Below are 21121 nucleotides of genomic sequence, written 5' to 3'. Positions count from 1 at the left end.
TGGAAAGGCAATGATGTACCGTGCAAATCACGTGATGCCGCGCGGCCTGCCGTAATCAGGATTCTCGAGAAAGATAAGATAACAGCGACAACAATACCGATCACAATACCTGGAAATGCTTGTAAGTTTGTAATTTTGTAATTGAAGAGTTGTTTTTTCGTTCTATCATGTTTGTTTCTATAAATTTCTATTTTTGTGTTCTTCATACTGGTGTGGTCGGTATAATCCCAAAGTACCAAATATTATTAATATTTTAGAACATTTAGAGCTGGAATTAGTACATAGTTCAAAAGCACAGTCCAGCGAACTTTCATCTAGCATAGTTCTTGCTAACTGCTTCAAATGGAATCTTCGGTGTCAAATTCTGACCATCTTGTGTTTTGAGACATTTCGTAAGATAGATGAGTACTTATCTAATCGCTGAAATCTAAAACAGTGTTAGAATATTTGTACTCACTATACATGTAAACAAATTGAAAACAATAAACAATGTTTACACACATCAGTTGATTATATTAGAAATGCTCTTTTATTTAATATTTCACAACTTTAGAGACCAAGGTGGATTTGGTCGCTACTTTATAGACCGGTGGGGCGGAGAGATTTTCGCAATAATAATTGGCCATATTATCTCAGTGATGCTAAGAATGTTCATGTCAAATTTCAGCGCAATCGGTTGGATAATTTTTGTGAAAGCAAAACAAACAAACAAAGGCACTTTCGCATTTGTAATATTATTATGATTAGGATATTAACTCATGTGAATGCGTAGTTAATAATTATCATAAATTGTGATGATAATTATATCACACAACTTACCTCAAATTCACTCAGATAGCCCAATACATCTCAGTTGATCAGTGATATCCAAATAAATCAACAACATGGAAACATAAAATGTCAACAATTCACCGACACAAACAAAAACAGTGACCCTTCAAGGTACTTATACTCTCTTTACTACAAGAAGTATCGTTTGCACTAGTCTTGACGTGATCAGTTGTCACAGTAGTGAGTTAGTTGACGAGCTCTGAGCAGTTCTGTATTATGTTAGTTTGTTGTCATTCGTTGTCACAACGAGGAACATCGCCCTGAGCAGACCGCTGATTGTATAGTAAAAACGAACAGTTGCCGGCTGCGGTGAATTAACAAAACGCTCAATTTAATCTGTGTTTAAAATTAAACGTTTTAATTAGTGATTTACAAAATTATACGCTCAGGCAATTACCAAGCTAAATAATATGACTAATGTCAAACTTTGTGGATCACTCGGTCAAGAATAAAAGTTAAGATGGTAATTTAATAACAACTTTTTTCATACTATTCTTAAATTTTCCTAGCATAATTACAATTAGGTACACGTGTATCTATCTTGTATAGATATTTGGTCTTAATCGAAACCCAAGTTTCCGAGTTATGAATTTCAAAGTTAGAGTTTGGTTTAAAATCGCCAAAATCAATTTTTTATCGATATAACACCTGGAAGTTATTGTTAGTTTAAAATGTGGAAACGCAGAATTAAACAAGCAAAACTTTTAAATAACTCCCGGTATTGTAGCACTATTCTATTAGCTATATAGTTTTTGGTCAGCTTACAAACTCGGATATCTGTTCTTTTTTATTCGAGAGTGGACATCAAGATTTAGCTCTGGCATTAATTTGTGATTTGTGACGCTTTTTTCAATATTTTGTTAATGTTATTAAATTTCGCTTGAGTTAAATACGCTTCGTATTAACAGCTTTTGTTTTCTGAAGATGTTAATTATCCCTCTATAAGCTTCCCCTGGTTCATGGTAGTGGAGTGTTTATACTGTAAACTTAATAACAGTTTGGCCCGATTTCTGCCCTCTTTTATTAGTTCAGAAGTACTATTTTAAACAATTTTATGACCTAGCATTTTAAACAAATTTTCGGACTCCCCCCTAGTATGAGGGGTTCCCAAACCCCCGACTCTCCGGTCTCTCGGAAACCACCCACATAATATTTCTGGGTGCGCCGTTGGTAACACCTAACTTTACCCACAAAAACATCAGTTTCGCTTTATTTCCGTCCTTTCCCAGAAATTCTGACGATATCTTTCGCTAGCCGTAGTTCGCTAACAGAGCGTTATATGAACATACGTTTGTATGAACTATATCATTATTTTGATGAGAGGGAAGCAACTGAGAAGAAAGTTTGTCGGGTTACTCGTGGAACACCCTGTCTATTTAAACTATTCTTACAAAATAAGCCAAACATGGCATGTGAAAATTGTGTATCTGTTTCTAGATTGTACACGACTCAATAGATAAGAGCTTCATTCTGTTTATATGGGGTTATATAAAAATTTGAAAATCTCCAAAGTATTTGTCATAATTTCAAGAGTGCCATTAACTCTCAAAATTAAACATCGTGAGTTGTGAGTTACTTATTCTTTTATATACACCCTGAGTTGCACCAAAGATCAAACAACTAGTTTTTAGTACATCTAAAAGTGGTCAATCAACGACTGATTTATAACATTATTATAGTATACTTCGATTATCTAATAGTGCAGTGGGTTGCGTTTGTAAATATTTCATAATTATATTTTTTTCAACATTCAACAAGACAAATATATAACCAACAACATGTATTAATATATTTTTCAGTAGCGGATTAAAATATTTGCCAAGGACATTTAATGCACTGCTTTATTAACTAAGTCTTGCAATTCCCCAGCAATACTCACTTTTAGCTCATTTATACCTGCCAGTAGAACCTATACTGGATAGAGCAAAAACCTTTTTCTGTGCAAAATGTTCTGTCACTGTGCTGTAATATATACTTGTAGAAACTTGATACTCTATAATTATACAGGTTATTTAATTTTCATTCATTCAGTGTTGGTCTTAAATAGTTTGTCAATTGGAATGTTTCCACTCCCACACATTTCTCCCCAGATTTATCTGCCGGAATTATTCCATCGCGGCTAGAGGACGAGCCGCTTACGGACGCCACAGGGTTACCCAGATTTCAATAACATCGGTTTTTGCTATAACCAGTGTTGGTTCCGACTCATGGAAAGCTCTCCAAAAACTCTCATGCTTTTTTTTTAAAAAAAAGGAGAGACCGATCCCCTTTTAAGCCTTAAAGTGCAACGGTCACAGACAGGATTTGAACCTGCGCTATCTCTAACTCAGACTCAAAGTCCAACGTCTTAGACCACTCGGCCATCGGGACTCCCAAACTTTGTATACAACAAGCCGGGAAAACTAAATACAAATATACGTCTGCAGTGTATTTAACCCCAAACCCCTCGTGAATGTATAATTTCGCCAAAGACTACAAAAGATGCATCTCATGCTTGGATGCCCATGTTTTGCAAGAATACAGAGCCACAGCGCGTCACCTGTCAATAAAGTCATTACTCTTCATTGAATTTTTACTATCACGATTCCTCACTGGAAAATGTTCAGCCCCTCACTTAGTTCTTGGGCAGATCTCTCGAACTATGTAGACTATTTGAGACTACTTTTTATGTTACTTGAAATTTGTTCGCAGTTACAATAGTTGTCTTGTAATTTGACAGTAATTTTAATTGTGGTAGTATTTGAATATGGTAAAATTGTTAGTTCCTTGAAATTAGGTCTTAATAAGACTAATAATATAACATTACAACGTTACAACTCGTAAATTTTTTAACGATCAGTTCATCTACTGACGAAAAGATGCTAAAAGAAATTAAACTAGGTTGTGACAGGAGGAACGCTTTATAATTGTAACAATAGTTAAAAACCTCAGAAGTGTGTGTTATGTAATAACACAATACACTTTTTTAAGTTCTCAGACATCACTGTAGGCATTTACATATAGTTCCTATATTTTGAAATCATTGATGTGTTTCTTCATATTCTGTAACGTAAATGGGACCCATAGATATTTTTATAATTTAGATAATTTATGACATTCGGGAATAATATAAGTACAATCTTTATTTGAAATACATCAGATATGCCAATTTAATTAATGAATGTTTGTTCAAAGATATGCAAAGTATTGTTATATTGTCAGCATGATTGTGTAAGTTAAACTATGTGTATTGTTGAGTAATTCTATAAAAATGAGCATTATAAAAGTTGCAAACGCTTTGTATGGCTATTTCATATTTTTTTTAATGTGTATAATATTACTAAAAATTTGTTACTGTATAATTTGTATAATTTTACTGCTTTGAATGTTTTGAAAGTACGATTCACATCACATTCTTCAATTACATAATTATATGTTTTTAGTTATTTTTTCGTACTATTAGGTCATGAATCTTTGTATTCATACAATTATAAATAAAATAAGATTTTCATAAATAAAATCAAGGACTCTATATATCTAAAAAAATATAAAATCAATATATCTAATTCATCAACTTAGAGAAATCCATCTCTTCAATTTAAAAGCCCATGGGATTCCCTTAGTTGCTGTAAATCATAACATTGCCTAATGCAAGTGTTTAACGCAGTCATAGTAACTAATATTGGTGCAAAACATCCCCAGAAGAGAAATTTAAAGGTGTTATAGGTTAATTGAATAAAACACTTTTCGGCAAGAAACCAAATTCATTATATGAAAGTACTTACATATTATACAATGTGCTAGCAGTTGTTCGAAATGTTCACCTTGATTTTGTATACACTTCATACAACGACTAAGAACAGAATCACAAATTTTTAGCAATAAAGGTTTATCGTTATTAACAAGTTCAGATGCATTTCTAATTAGGTTTTTGAGTTCAAGATTTTGCAGTTTTGAAGCATATACAGTCTCGTTTATAATACCCCACAATGAAAATTCACATGGGATCAGGTCTGGCGAACGCGCAGGCCAATCGATTGTACCACAGCGACCAATCCATTCATTAAATGTCTAATTCAAAAAGTCTCGAATTTCGATACCGAAATGTGCTGGGGCATTGTCGTGTTGCCAGATGAACGAACGAATATTGAAAACAGGATTGTTTCTGAGGTCGGGAACTACTACTTCTTGCAGCAACCATAAGTAACTTTCTGAGTTAAAATTTCCTTGAAGAAAATAAGTACCAATCATTGCAGTACTCGAAATACCTCCCCACAGAAGCGCTTGAAGTAAAGATGGACGGTATCGCTTACATTTTAATTGCTTTAACATTATTTGCCGCTTCTTCTTGCTATTTCTAGTTGAGCAGATGCCTTACGAGTCGATTTACCGGGACTGGCTACAAAAGCTTGAGCAACACTGTCAGCAGGTTTTCTTCGTTGCAAATTGATCGTGCACGATAACACTTCGGGGAATTTAAAACGCTTCCTGTGTTTTCGAATTTCTTATTTAACTTCCGCATATACTGTCGATTCAGTATCGCGACACCTGGATATTTACCACTATATCCTTCAATTATTATAGCAGTATTTTTATTATGCTTCCATCACAACTGAAGGATGTAAACTCCTTGTTGGGTTGTAAACATTTTAAAAACACGCACAAACAAATAACAGATGTTAAGTTAAGAGCGTTACTTTACACTAGCTACTGGAACAGACAATAATAATGAACTTACTCTGTATTGCTATGAATTTAATAAATTGTTACCAACCTATCGGAACAAAATATCTCAATTTATGGGGAAACTGACATATGCGCCGCCTTGTATACAACAAAAAATTAATTAGTTGTTAATAGGATCGATATCCTATTATGAATTTGAAACAAAAATGTTGACACACATTACATTATATAAAAACTATTTATGTGGTGTATCTATAAAGTGTAAGAAACAAAATTGTTTAACATTTAGTTACTTTGTACGGTTTTTAAGGATATACCATGATTCTATTGTGGTGGTGGCCTCTTATTATACTGCAGCCAAATGGTTTTTTTTCTAACAATGACTTTCTACTCTAGTATAATCTATGCTACATATATATATGTATTTTAATTTTAATTTTCTCTGTGTATCAGCTGATAATCTATTCCTCTTCGACAATCATCTGACTAGTCAACTCCCTTTTGAGATATAAACAATCATATGCCATTGTCGTCTGAATACTTGGGATACTGTCTGCACCAAAACAAAACTGTTATAACCTAAGTGCCAAAACAAGATACTACAGTATGAAACTACGAAAATATATACTGCCTAGATGTGTGGGTGACTATTTAGCATTTCTGTTCATAATTGGAATGCTACCGTTCGGATATTGGTTTGAAGTGTTTTTGGTGTTCCCAACCATGTATCCAGCTAGTTCGTTATGGTACATAATACACATTATCATATCAACATTTCTTCTTGTAAACATCACAAGTAATTTTGTGTATATGGTTTTAATGGACACTAGTATTCAAGGAGAGGTGATGCCCTCAACACTTATTTCTCCAACTTGGAAATTTTGTGACATTTGTGAAACTGTTACTCCCCCTAGATCATGGCATTGCAACATTTGTAATATTTGCATTCTAAAACGAGATCACCACTGTCAGTTTGCTGGATGTTGTATCGGACATCAAAATCAAAGATATTTCTTGTATTTCTTAGCTTATCTTGCATTAGCAACTATTTACACTTTATACTTTAACACCTTCTTTATTCTTCAGTACACCAAATTTAATTACTTGAGTGTTTTAAAATTCACTTTCCCTCTTGCAATATTTTTGTTAGGTGTAGACTATTCAGTTGAACACTGTTATACTCTGTTCTACGTCATAAATCTGTTGGGAATGGTGTCTGCAGTTTTTCTACTTTACTATCACGGTTACTCCATATCTAGAGGGCTTGTAATGTATGAAAAATCACACAATATTTATGATTACGATTCAGGATCATTTAAAGAAAATATATTGCAAGTATTAGGTGACAGATGGTACTTGACTTGGATTTCTCCATTTATCGATTCCAAACTGCCAAATGATGGTATTAATTGGGTAAAGTGCAATTCAAAAGTAAAGTGAGTGAGCTATTTGTAAAAAATATTAAAACTGTTTCATACATAATTAATTACATGTTTGTGAGTACCGTGTAGTAAATATGTATTGTACATTAAATCTTATTAGCCTACTGCTGCCATTGTCACTATTTATTACACTAAGTATATATGAAGTTTTTTTCTTATATTTGCTCTAAAAAGGTTGAATAGTTAAAACTGTGGGTCTAAATTTTAGGCCTAGCCTATCTTATTAGTCCAAATAATATTCTATTCTGGTCCCAATATTGGTGGAGGCCATTAGAGGGTTGTGTAAATTTTCTACATAAACACAAATTAGTCTGGTAGACTGTATTTTGAGGCTTTAAAACACAGACTTCAGTAAATGTTAAGTACAACCTAATAGGCTATTAGGCCTACATTATTTAGCATCAATTCCAGTTTTATGAATTTGACTAGAATTAAGATTATAACTGCTTATGTTTTTTATTATTGTGAATATTATTGTTATAGGGCTTATGTTGTTAATTAGCCTAATATAGATTATATATTTTAATAGTTTATTGATTGTTTTAGCAATCAGCCAGATTTAACCATAGAAATAACGGGTAGGGTACGATAAGCGAACCTGGTTTTTTATATCGAAATTAGCAAATGATATTACTTTATTACCACCTAATCATAACCATCGATATAATCAATCGATACTGATTAATTATTTTGAACTATTAATTTAAATTATCTATATCAACAGCTGTAAACACTCTAAAATAATAGGCTACTTGTAGGATAATATTTCAATTTTATAAAACTACATGACATTGTTTTTTCCTAGCTTCAACATGTTGGACTCGTACCGTAAAACCCATTATCTGAAATGTGTGGGAAAGAAACAACAGTAACTGTGAGAGGAGTAAACATGGTCATCTTCAGTTTTCCTAATTTTGGTTATAATAATTTGATCACTGTAATATTATTTTAATATTTTAATTTGAAACATATGATGAGGACTATAAGTACTTTTATATCGATTGATAGTCTAGGATTTGAGATACGAATATTAGGTATCGATGACTATATTCTTCTATATAAAAAAGCGGGTCCGGTCCGCTTATCGTACCCTACCCGAAATAACTTTTCATTGTAAATTATAATTTCTAAACAATAAGAAAAAAGACCACTATATTTATTTTTTAATAGGTGTTACTATGACAATTTAAAAAAATAACCTTGTACTATTGGTTTTATAAGGATGTAGTTTATTGATAATAGATTAACAAGCTCATTCAAGTTAAATACATTTCAATAGCCTTAGTGTGCTTTAATAAATAATAAGTAGACTTTAATAGTTGGCCTACAATCATTATTCAGTTGTTTTTATGACGTGAATAAGTTGTACTACAGTTTATGATATGAACTTATTAGGATATGTTTTACATTAGTTAACTTATCATAGGTTTGTACATTTTACAGTTAAATTATAAAAACTTAATGGTGTTTATGTATTAATGCCTCCGCAGTAAAATGTAATACTGAGAAACTGTTAAAAAAATAATGGTCTCTGGATAATACCAAAATACCATTATTAGTTTTCTAAGTATAAAACCATAGCTGAACTATAACTACTATAATTTTAAATACTTACAATGTTATTCGTTTTGACATTTTGATATTGTAATATTCAATAGTTTATGTAGTCATAACGTACTAACACCACCGCAGCAAAAATTGTCCTAATGCACCAATAAAGAGCAATCTTGTTGTTTGATTACAGCTAGAAATAAGACGTAAGGGGACAGCGAGACATCATTTGGAATCTTATTTACCCAGAGTTCATATGTTAAAAAAGCATCGGTTGAAAGGAAATAAAGGCAGTTTTGAATCTATTTTTAATTATTTATCGGTCATTTTCCATTTAAATCCTAATGAATACTTTGCTTTTGAATAAAGTTTTTTGCACTTAGAAAATCTTATGATATTAAATGAAGTGTTTTATTTGATATTTTCTCACCAAACATTCAAGTTTAGATTGTCTGCACTTGATAACCATTAAATTTTTGATGCAGTGGCGTTAATACGTAAGTACCAACTTAATCAATCCAACGAGTAGTGCAAAAACTCAAACAATTAAAATTTCTGGAAGAGCAGTTAAGAGAAGTTTGAGGAGTGGAATAACAGCAGACTGTCAAGCAAACCATCTTTGTAATTTTTGTACTACAGAGAAGTGCTATAAATATTGTAAAGTTTGTCTGATATGTCAAAGTTGGTTTTTTTTATTGCATATGATTTTTATATTGTGATATCAAAGCTGAACAATACATTGAATTGTTTGATAATAACAACCAAATAATAAGTGTAGGCTGCTTATTAAAATCACCCCTAAATAATGTAAAACTTAATTATATTATTTTGTTTTATAATATATGATTATTAAGTAACAGTAATTAGTACATAATCAGAGTATGTAGGTAAAAATTAACCTTAAATAATATTTTGTAATATTTAAGGCCTACATTTTTTTACTCTTTAGTGATAGGCTATAATCGATTACATTTTATAATTTGAATAGATTACAAGGTATTCAAATAAGTATTCATTAAAATCGTTAGAAATATTTGTACCGACAACAAATTATTCTTATGTACTCCTAATAGCTTATTCAGGAACAATTCGGCCTGTTATTTATAACATCAATGGTAGATATGTCATCAAAATATAAATTATAATAAGTCATATTAAGAAAATATTCTTTTTTATTTACATTTATTTTAAATTAAATAAACAAAAGGAGATGTAAATATGCCAATTTGGAATAAGCCTATTTTTAAAATTATTTGTTGAGTAAATACAATTATTATATTACAATATTATGTTTTGTTAAAGAGTAAATTGTTTTATTCAAAAAATAAACTAATAAATTGGCCTTATTAACTTCTTCAGAGCATTCAGGAAAACTATTAGTTTATGGGATCTTATCCCATGCATTAATTAGCAAAATATAAAGGCAATATAATTCATCAAGAACCATTCATAGTTAAGATTATTTATTAAAGTATTCAGATTATTGTAAATATTAGAATAGAATAAAGCATACTTATTCAAATGCCCCGACACTGATACAACACTGGTGATGAGCAACCTGGATCTCAGGTCAAGATTGCTTACTCTTCTTGAAGTAGACTTTTGCTCCAACTTGAAAAGGAATCCTGACAGCTGTTATAAAATGTTAGTTCATACAAATGTATATTATGTGAATATACAGTGTAGTGATAAAAAATACAATTATGAAAAAAAAATTTGGTTATGTTGTAAAATAAAATAAAATTGGCTTGTAAGAGAACAAAATAGTTATAAAACTGCAACTTTAGAGTTCTCTGGTCTGTATCAAAGCATAAATCATGATAATAGCCACAAGTATTTAATAAATAAATTTTAATATTTTTATCGAAAATATAAAATAAAAGCATGCCACTCTAAAACTTTAAAAACTCAATCTTTTTTGCACTTTCAACTATCAATAAAAATACTAAAACTGGTCTCATGAAAACCTTGAACAACATGTATACATCCTTTAAAAAATGCATTGGCATTAACTGTAAATATAATGTTATCTTGTGGTAATCTAGGCATAGTTGAAATACTATATCAACATTGTGATTAATTGTCCAACTTTATTAATTTTTAAAATTTACCAGTATTAAATTTATTTGAGGTAAGATTTGAATTTATGACTTAATATGTGTTAAAACAAACATACACTGTAACTAGTTGATGGCTAGTATCATATGAACAGTTCAAGCTCATTTAAAACAACAGAATTATATTGTTGGTGTTCTGTTTTGTCTTAAAAGTTTTAATAAAGCAAAATGGTACAGATTGATCATAGAAACTTGGACCAACGCAATAGGTTAGAAACTTGGACCAACGCAATAGGTTAGAAACCTGGACCAGTGCAATAGGTTAACAATGCCTCTGAAGCACTTTGGTTATAATTTATGACCCAGATGTTATACTTAAGGTGACTCTTAATGGATTGCTGTGAGCTAAATAAACCATGAATTAACTGACTACAATTTCTATTTCAGAACTATTTTCAATTGATATTATGGACAATTTAAGAGATATGATCTTTTGTTATTATCATAAAAATATTTTTCACTGTCCTTCATAATTTAAGTATAGAAAAGTGATTTTCTATATCATGGAAAAAATTATCCTTTCAGTGTTTTTAAATTAAATGTCCAATGTCTTAAACAATTGGTTATGTTTCACTTCACCAAGTCTTCCCCATAGTTCTAGTGAAACAAAAAATATCTGAAATCATACCTCTAAAAATATTATCTACTTCCTCAACATCATGTAGACACATCTATTCTTTCAATAGTCTTGGTTACATTGTACATGGACTGAAGGCAGTAGTGTAAATAATACTACACATTTGTTAGTAGTGTAATTTATTTTTCTCAATAGGAGAAGTCATTCACAAACTGTATAAAAATGCCACATACATTTAAGGACGGTAACACAGCAATTATGTATAAATGCGATAGATAACATTTAGTCTTAGATACTAGCTAAGTTAGGGAGAGGATGAGGGGTTAAGATTGAAAGTCATTAAATCAAACCCATCTGATCACATAAAGGCACGGCTTGTTAGCACCATTTGATATGACTGACAAGCTTTATCTACTAACTGTAAAGATGTAGGTATCTCCAGTTAAAATTGTTTTGCCCAACATGAAAACACTTTTTGCAATACCTGTTAAATAAAAAATCTGAACAAACGACTGAAACATTTTTTGTATAACATATTATATGTAATGTAACATCTTTTGATGGAAACAGATTCACAAACTGATGTGTATATTCACAATGATAACCCTTGATTCCATGTGAGAATACTATAATATTATCGGACATGAGATTGAGTGGGTTTATCTACATCAAACATGAAAACAAGGTCTTCCAGTAATATCTTCCTCTTTCTAACTAAAACAAATTATGTTTCAACATAATAATTATTTCTGTATATTTTATTTTTGATTTTTCAATTTGAGAAAACTTAAATTTTCTTTTCTTTTAAATGAAATAGTCTGTGAAATATGCATTATATTATTTTTTATCAGTTACTGTCAGTATGACTTTCAATCAATAGATTTTAGTATTTATAACTTAATTGTATCATTAGTTTGTTTGTTAAGCTAACCAGATTACTGATAACAATAACTATTTTATGCTTTTTAAAATATTGTTTCAATATTAAACTGTAATAGTACAAGGAAATGTTATTAATGTAGCGATAGTATGAAATTACAGCAGTACATGCAGTAAATTGGCTGGTGTTTTTTCCTCTGAAATTAAAACATTGATATGTAAAGACATTAACTGGAATGTATGATTTCCATAATGCTAAAATCTGAACATATGATTGTATATATGTTTCCTATATACATTTCTTCATTGAGTCTTTGTAAACACTGAGCAAACTAATTTCTATAAATTAGTCAAGATGTACATAACATTAGAATGTAAACAATTACACAACATACTGATTTACAGTAATATGTTTATAGATTGTAATAAAGACATTTTGTACCTCAGTACTATCCTTATTTTAATTCCTACAGTAAAAATAGGTAAATATCACAACGTGGCTTAGATTATTGAATTTAAAACCTCAACAACAATTGGCACATTAAAATTAACGTAATATTGTCACTTTAAAGACAAAGAAGTATTAGAACAATTTAAAATCCAACCTTGAAAGATTGAGTATTAACAAAAATAGGTTCATTAAAATGTTTAAATATAACAGTATTCAGTATTGGACATCTTGGTAACAATATCTTCTCTTGACTCTTCATAGCAAGGTTGAAATTACTTAAGATGAGCAATGGTTTGACTGAGTGTGAATTGAATAACTTACATGAAGTTAGTTATGTCACAAGCTAAGGGAGCCAAATAGCTAAGGTTTTTAAAATATATATTGTAATGTAAAGAAGTACTTTTGTTTAAATTTATCACAAAAGTCATTCTAATAATTTTTAAAATGTAGTACGATGAACAATAAGGATTTCCTTAATGTTGTCAGCAACTGATCCTTAATATTAATCAGTGTACTCTTGGTCTTGAAAAGTGACAATATTTTTAGCACAAGCACAAAATCTTAGTGATTTCTTGAGTAACTATGTTGGGACAAATATACTGTCTCAATATCATGATATATTGTGTTTGCACAGAGAATAAAATATATTGTACTAAAATCTGCATCCTCAACATTGCCCATGATCCAACAAGATTAAGTGCTTATGATACATTACACCATTATCGTAATAGCTAAGATATAAACTATAGAAGCTGCAATATTTAAAACATCAATATTCATGTATAAAAGTCAACAATATAATATCACTAAATAATCCTCTTAATGCAACAAATTTAGAACCGAGATGTTAATGTCTCAGTTCAAAATATCCTACTAACTAAAAATAATATTGCCACTTTATTCAGTACCTTGAAAATCAAATGGTTTACCTGGTCAAATGGTCAGTACCTTGGAAAATCAGTAGTCTAGTCAAATGGTGTTCAAAAAGAGTTTGAAATATAAAACTCTGCTGTAATTGTTTTTTTTAATATTTCATGTTTTGAAGTTGCTGATCATGAATCTAATGTTTTCTAACAAAAATTATGTCAGCAGACATAAAATTATATTTTGTAATACACCAAAAACCATTATTTTGTTTTATTTTTAAACTTATAACTTAAAAAATTTTTATTGTAACAGGAAAATGTCTATAGTTAAATAAAGAGCGTAACATTTCCTATAATATGACTGGCAGTTTTTTGTACCTATACTGTAACACACAAAAATATGTTGAATATAAGGAAAAATCGGATGACTAAGCCTAAAAGTAAAACCTTTTTTTATTTCTTAGTGAGTGAGTATTCATTTAGGGATATATTATCAATACACTACGTGTATAATTGGTTTTTGAACATTTTGCTCTGCAATTATGAATTTGTTGTGTATTGTACTTTAATGAACTTGGAGGGGAGAGGGTTACTACGACAAAAGCCTTATATTTATTTGTTTGCTTACATAACTCACCACTACTGTACTCTGTTCTTGCTTGTGTTTGTCAATAAAAACAATTACAACAGAACTTTTCACTTAAACACAACATTTGACTGGCCTAATTAGAAAACTTAAAAACTGAGTATGAAACCTAAAAATTATTCCAAAGTTATCGCCTTATGTTAAATACACAGCAGTATGCTATAGAGAACAGATGGTTTATGGACAACATACAGAACAAACAAACAAAAAGGTATGTTGCTAGAAGAAAAATAAGTGTAGGCATGTATAACTTACTAAATTGCACACAATTTCTTGTATCTTTAATCTGTCATTGTTTCAAATGATAAACCAATTTACCTCCACTACATTCTTGTTGTGAGAAATTTAAAAATATATTGCACTTTATGTGACATACTGTACATAATTCTCTGCTTCATTGAATATACACCACAGACCACAAGGTGAAGATACAGTTACCTTAAAATATTTAGGAGACATTTGAGTAATACTACAACAGATAATTACTAATTTTTTAACACAATTTCTGAGTATAATATGCAGTTACCACTTCAGAGTGAGCTCAAACTATAGTATAGAGGGTAATGATTTTTGTTGCGCTAAGTACAATTTGTTAGTTTGGTTTTACACTGACACCATCGTTAGATAGCCAACAGATATGTGAAAATTGTAAAGCATACGGCGGAGTACACATGGTCATACACATCCCTTTATATGTAGATTAAAAACATTTTGTTTAAAAGAGAAACCTTTAGAAGTGCTTATTGGTGTGTATAACCCACATCTCACAAATTGATAACTGTGATTTCAGAAACTTTTCAGGAGCTCATAGACTATGTCATGTACGTCATCTTAGAAGCTGAAGATTTCTATAGTCCAGGTGGTTTCTGTTCCCAGAAGCTCTAAGAGGCTATCTAGAGCTATAGCTACATGATCTTAGAAATTAGCTGGAGGTTTTCAGAAGATAGGTGGTTCAATGACCTCACATTTCAAAACCCCAAGTAAGAACTAAGACGGAAATTTACTATAATCTTGTGACCAGAAAGTCTTGTTTAAAATAATGATAAAATTAATTATTTATTAACTCAAATATTGTTTCCAACTAAAAGTGTCAGACTATTACACAAATTTCAATCTTTGTAACTAAGGTTCAGTAAAATATTTCCTAATAATCTCAAATAAATATTAGTTTTACGTAAAGAAATAGGTCCAACACTTATTTGACATATTAAGTAAAATAAACAGCACATGCAAACAAACAAAACTTACTGATAAGTGAATACTGCTGCTATCTAATATGTCAAAATAATCTACCATTAATATTTTAAATACATAGATATTGTTATACTTTTAATTATATATTTCATTTTTAACTATATATTTAAAACAATTATTAAAAACAAGTTTGCCATTTTTTTAACAAACTAATAATAAACAGATTATAGAACACCATATTTTACTTTTGTATACACCAAATAACTGACTAAAATTATCACAACCAATTATTACTACTACACAAGCTTTCACAATGTCCTATTTTTAAGAAATTATATAAAGGATGGTTTACTCATTACAAATTACATTCAACACTAATTCTGCATTCATCTTGTCCTGCTGCTCGAGGACAAATTTCAGAGAAATCCTAATAAGCACATCATTTCCATATTATTGCGCTTTATCTTAGGTTACACAGAACCTGAATTTCCAATGATATAAAAACAGCATTCATACATTAAGGAATTTAATAATAAATCTTATGAAAACGTCTAATGAGCCATTCATCTCCTACATAGCACTTCAGGTAATAAAAGAGCCTACATTTCCTGTAAAGTGAGGAATTAACAGGCTATGGCAAATCAAAATCGGAAAAGCTGTTAGTAAATTATGGTGGAATAAACATATATAATATTATATATCGGACACTTTGTACATGCACTTTCAGTCAACACCGTAATATGGGTGTCTGTCCGGTTTCACAGTAGGGAATCTCACAACAAATAATACCTTAATGCAGAATGTTTAGGACTCCTAAAGGCTGTGTTATGAGTATTTCTTACAAACAGAAATAATTTTATAACAACAAATTAAAAAACTGTATAAATATGTAAATGTACAATCACTATTAGATAGGCATTTTAACACCATGATCCATTTATACTCTTAATATTCAGGTAACCAATAGATTATGACCAGTCAGAAAGAGGTGTCGAGCCATTTAAGAGCAACAAGGACTAAGAGGCTTACAGTATACAACAAATTGACAGAAGACTCATCCTATAAGAGTAAGTCATTTTACAGCACGTTTCTCATACGTACCTATTACTTTCCTGTTTACAGCCGATGAAGAGACAATTATCATCAGTTCAATGAAACAAGGCTTAAGGAGCTTATAGTGTTTTTCATATATCTATACAATTCCAGTACACTATTGATCAATATAAATATAAATTAAATGCAATAAGGAGATGGAATGTTATTAAAAAATGCAATAAAAAAATCATTGAATCATCATATATCATATCATATGTATTCCAATAACAGAACCAAGAACCGACACACACACTCCATTCGTAATTAAAAAATGTAGTAATTAAACACAGTAAATGCTGTTGGACTCCAACAACGTCCATTCCGGTATACAGATGATCAGGTGAAAGATGTCAAAACAGGGCAATGCAAAGTTGCATTGGGTTTCAAAATAGAAATTTCCATTTTAATTTTTGTCAAAATGTAGTATAGAACGTTAAACACAGTAAATGCTGTTGGAAGTTACAATGTTAAGCTATAGACTCCAACAACGTCCATTCCGGTATACAGATGATCAGGTGACAAAACAGGGCAATGCAAAGTCCAAAATAGAAATTTCCATTTTAATTATTGTCAAAATGTAGAACGTAGTAATTAAACACAGTAAATGCTGTTGGACTCCAACAACGTCCATTCCGGTATACAGATGATCAGGTGAAAGATGTCAAAACAGGGCAATGCAAAGTTGCATTGGGTTTCAAAATAGAAATTTCCATTTTAATTTTTGTCAAAATGTAGTATAAAACGTAGTAATTAAACACAGTAAATGCTGTTGGAAGTTACAATGTTAAGCTATAGACTCCAACAACGTCCATTCCGGTATACAGATGATCAGGTGAAAGATGTCAAAACAGGGCAATGCAAAGTTGCATTGGGTTTCAAAATAGAAATTTCCATTTTAATTATTGTCAAAATGTAGTATAAAACGTAGTAATTAAACACAGTAAATGCTGTTGGAAGTTACAATGTTAAGCTATAGACTCCAACAACGTCCATTCCGGTATACAGATGATCAGGTGAAAGATGTCAAAACAGGGCAATGCAAAGTTGCATTGGGTTTCAAAATAGAAATTTCCATTTTAATTATTGTCAAAATGTAGTATAAAACGTAGTAATTAAACACAGTAAATGCTGTTGGACTCCAACAACGTCCATTCCGGTATACAGATGATCAGGTGAAAGATGTCAAAACAGGGCAATGCAAAGTTGCATTGGGTTTCAAAATAGAAATTTCCATTTTAATTATTGTCAAAATGTAGTATAAAACGTAGTAATTAAACACAGTAAATGCTGTTGGAAGTTACAATGTTAAGCTATAGACTCCAACAACGTCCATTCCGGTATACAGATGATCAGGTGAAAGATGTCAAAACAGGGCAATGCAAAGTTGCATTGGGTTTCAAAATAGAAATTTCCATTTTAATTATTGTCAAAATGTAGTATAAAACGTAGTAATTAAACACAGTAAATGCTGTTGGAAGTTACAATGTTAAGCTATAGACTCCAACAACGTCCATTCCGGTATACAGATGATCAGGTGAAAGATGTCAAAACAGGGCAATGCAAAGTTGCATTGGGTTTCAAAATAGAAATTTCCATTTTAATTTTTGTCTTCACTCTAAAAACAAACTTGTCTGTTTAATTAATGTTGGGTGAAACTTCATAATTAAATATGACCATATAACCAATTGGTATATACATTAAAGTATATTATTACATAAATGATAATAATTAACTAAATTATATATGCAAATCAAAATGATATCCAACACCTTGTGCCTTAACTGACAATATATTTTGATTGGAAAGAATAATTGGTGTTGTAACATACTGAAGTAAGATATTGATGAGATGATATACTCTCTGGAAATTTTGAAACTAGTCAAAATAACGAGAAACAGCAATGTAATTGTGCAGAAAAATATAAACTATAATTTATTTGCTAGTTTTTATTGGTTGATTTGGTTTAAATACTTTTAGAATCTCCTCACAGAAGCTACTAAACCACATTGTCCTGATCCATTGGGAAACTACATACCATATTATGATGTCATATTCTCCCACCTCAACAACGAAATTCCCTCCTCTACACTGGTTTTTTCATTAGTAGGACCCCACATAAAAATATTCTTTGCAGTGAGATTCCTTGGAGTGGTACACTTCAATATTAGTTCTTTTGAGGCCATACTACGATGATATTGTCCTGTATTACATATTTAGTGGAGAATCTCATAGCAGAGAATGTCAGTTCTATCAGTTAGGCGCTTGGGTACTCGTATCCATCCCTACACCTATCTATAATATTCTTTGCTGTGAGATTCTTCATTGTAGGATTCTTCACTGTGGGGTCCAAGCCCTTTTGGATAGATATACAGGGTGTATATTATGTCTGGAAACACCCAAATATATCCTTTAATAATTTAAATATAAATTTGAAACCTCTTACAATCGTGATAGAGATTGGGCATCCTACTTTTTGGAACAATGTTTTGTTATGTCACACCAACGGGGGACGTCCTGCCGAGGGTATCGTGAATATTCTTAATGGAAGCCTATACCTTGTGATACATAATTTTAAAGGTAATAGCTTACTGAATTGAATGCCACAAAACCGCATCTCAAGGAATTATTCTATCAGAAATTAGAGCATTTTTAGTATTGAAAATTTACTGATGTTTCAACAATGTAATTTTAACATGGTTCTTGCCACAAAATGTGTTGCACTAAATTTTTTTAGCATTTTTTTTTAAATGTTCAATTAAATAAAACAAAAATTTCATTTTAAGCTGGTTCTATTAGCACAAATTTTGCCAGTTTTTATTACAGTACAATTATGGAAATACTTATGTTATTGATTTCTTATTACAAATAAAAAATAATGTATGCTGTTAGAAAAGTCTTACAACAAAAAACGTTTTACCTGCATTTGGTGTCAAAGCAATTGTTCGAACGGTGTTCCGTCTACGGTTTTGACAATGAGCCAATCTTGTGTAAAATGATTCGACAGAGTTGCCTAACATTTCTTCAGTTATCAAAGCAATCTCCTCTATAATCCTGTTTCTTAGGTCTTCCAAATTATGAGGGCTTTCTTCTATAAACATTGGATTTTTAAATGACCCCATAGGAAATAATCGATTGGTGACAAATCCGGAGATCTTGGAGGCCATTCGATTTCTCCTCTTCGGCCAATCCATTTTATGAGGAAACCTTAAATCCAAATACTCTCTTACCTGTCTCCCATAATGGGGTGGAGCACCATCCTGCTGAAACCATACATTATCAAAGTATTCTCCTGATGCAATTTGAATAGCTGGGATTATTTCATTTTGGAGCATATTGTAGTAAAGTTCGGCATTTAAATTTCCATTGATGAAAAAGGGTCCAACAATTTTGTTACCTAAAATTCCACACCATACGTTCAGTTTTTGTGGTTGCTGTGAATGGGACTCAGTAATCCAATGTGGGTTTTCACTAGCCCAGTAACGGCAATTGTGCCTGTTAACATTGCCATTTAGGAAAAAAGTTGCCTCATCAGAAAATAGTATGTTGGTCAGAAAAATCTCTATTGTCATCACATTTGCGCATCACAAGTTCACAAAACTCAACTCTTCTGTCGTAATCATCCTCACTTAACTGTTGGACTAAATGAACTTTAAATGGTTTGTATTTATTAATTTTCAAAATCTTACTCACAGACATAGGGTGCATATCATGTTGCTGTGCAGCTTTTCTGAGCGATGTATGTGGGTCTTCAATAAATGTTGCAAAAACATCTAGTGCATGTTCTTCATCTGTTGCAGATTGTATCCTACCCGACTTTGGCCGATTACGTACACTCCCTGTCATTTCAAAACGCTCAATAGTTTTTGATATTGTTGAAACACTTATGGGATTCCTTTCTGGGAAAGTGTCATTAAACAAATTACAAACTTCCCGATAAGATCTTTGACGATCGCCATATCCTCGCATCATCAACAGAGTAAATTCGTTCTCTTTCAGACAATTCCATTAAAATGCCAAATAAAAAAACTGAACTACTGTAATTAGATAACTTGTTGGACAGCAATGCTTCAGAGACACTGATTAACTCGACAGGAATGATATGACCTTTGTCCATTTGTAATTCCCAAGCTTAGACCTGTCTAGTGAAAGCTCCATGCTCAACAAACTGAAACCTGTAGACCAGATGATTAATAACACAATAATGTTTCTCATAGGCTAGTGACCTTTGTCTCTTTAAACCTTCCTGCTGACTGGAAAACACCAAGTACAGATTCATAAGTAATCAGAGAAAGTGACTCATAAGTTTTATTCATTGTAATAAAAACTGGTAAATTTGTACTAATGAAACCAGCTTAAAAATAAATTGTTTATTTTTATTTTAATTGAACATTTAAAAAATGCTAAAAAATTAGTGTAACACATTTTGTGGCAATAAACCATGTTAAAATTACATTGTTTGAACATCAGTAAATTTTCAATACTAAAAATGCTCTATTTTCTGATAGAATAATTCCTTTGAGATTGCGGTTTGTGGCATTCAATTCAGTAAGCTATTACCTTTAAAATTATGTATCACAAGGTATAGGCTTCCATTAAGAATATTCACGATACCCTCGGCAGGACGTCCCCCGTTGGTGTGACATAACAAAACATTGTTCCAAAAAGTAGATGCCGAATCTCTATCACGATTGTAAGAGGTTTCAAATTTATATTTAAATTATTAAAGGATATATTTGGGTGTTTCCAGACATAATATACACCCTGTATATATAACAAGAATTTATTGCAAGAACATCAACAGTACGTC

General features: G+C 31.1%; 1 protein-coding gene across 1 annotated transcript; it reads left to right on the top strand.

Moving 5' to 3' along the window:
• The first annotated feature begins 5965 nt into the window (after positions 1-5965).
• LOC124370256 (probable palmitoyltransferase ZDHHC24) lies at positions 5966-7621 on the top strand. The gene has a single exon (XM_046828547.1). The coding sequence runs from the start codon at positions 6103-6105 to the stop codon at positions 6934-6936; it is 834 nt and encodes a 277-aa protein (XP_046684503.1). The 5' UTR covers positions 5966-6102; the 3' UTR covers positions 6937-7621.
• Positions 7622-21121: the final 13500 nt, after the last annotated feature.

This window comes from Homalodisca vitripennis, chromosome 1, assembly GCF_021130785.1.
Source record: "Homalodisca vitripennis isolate AUS2020 chromosome 1, UT_GWSS_2.1, whole genome shotgun sequence".
In the NCBI taxonomy this organism is placed as follows: Eukaryota; Metazoa; Arthropoda; class Insecta; order Hemiptera; family Cicadellidae; genus Homalodisca; species Homalodisca vitripennis.
The sequence above is the reverse complement of the archived record's forward strand: the minus strand, read 5'-3'. Positions and strand labels throughout refer to the sequence as shown.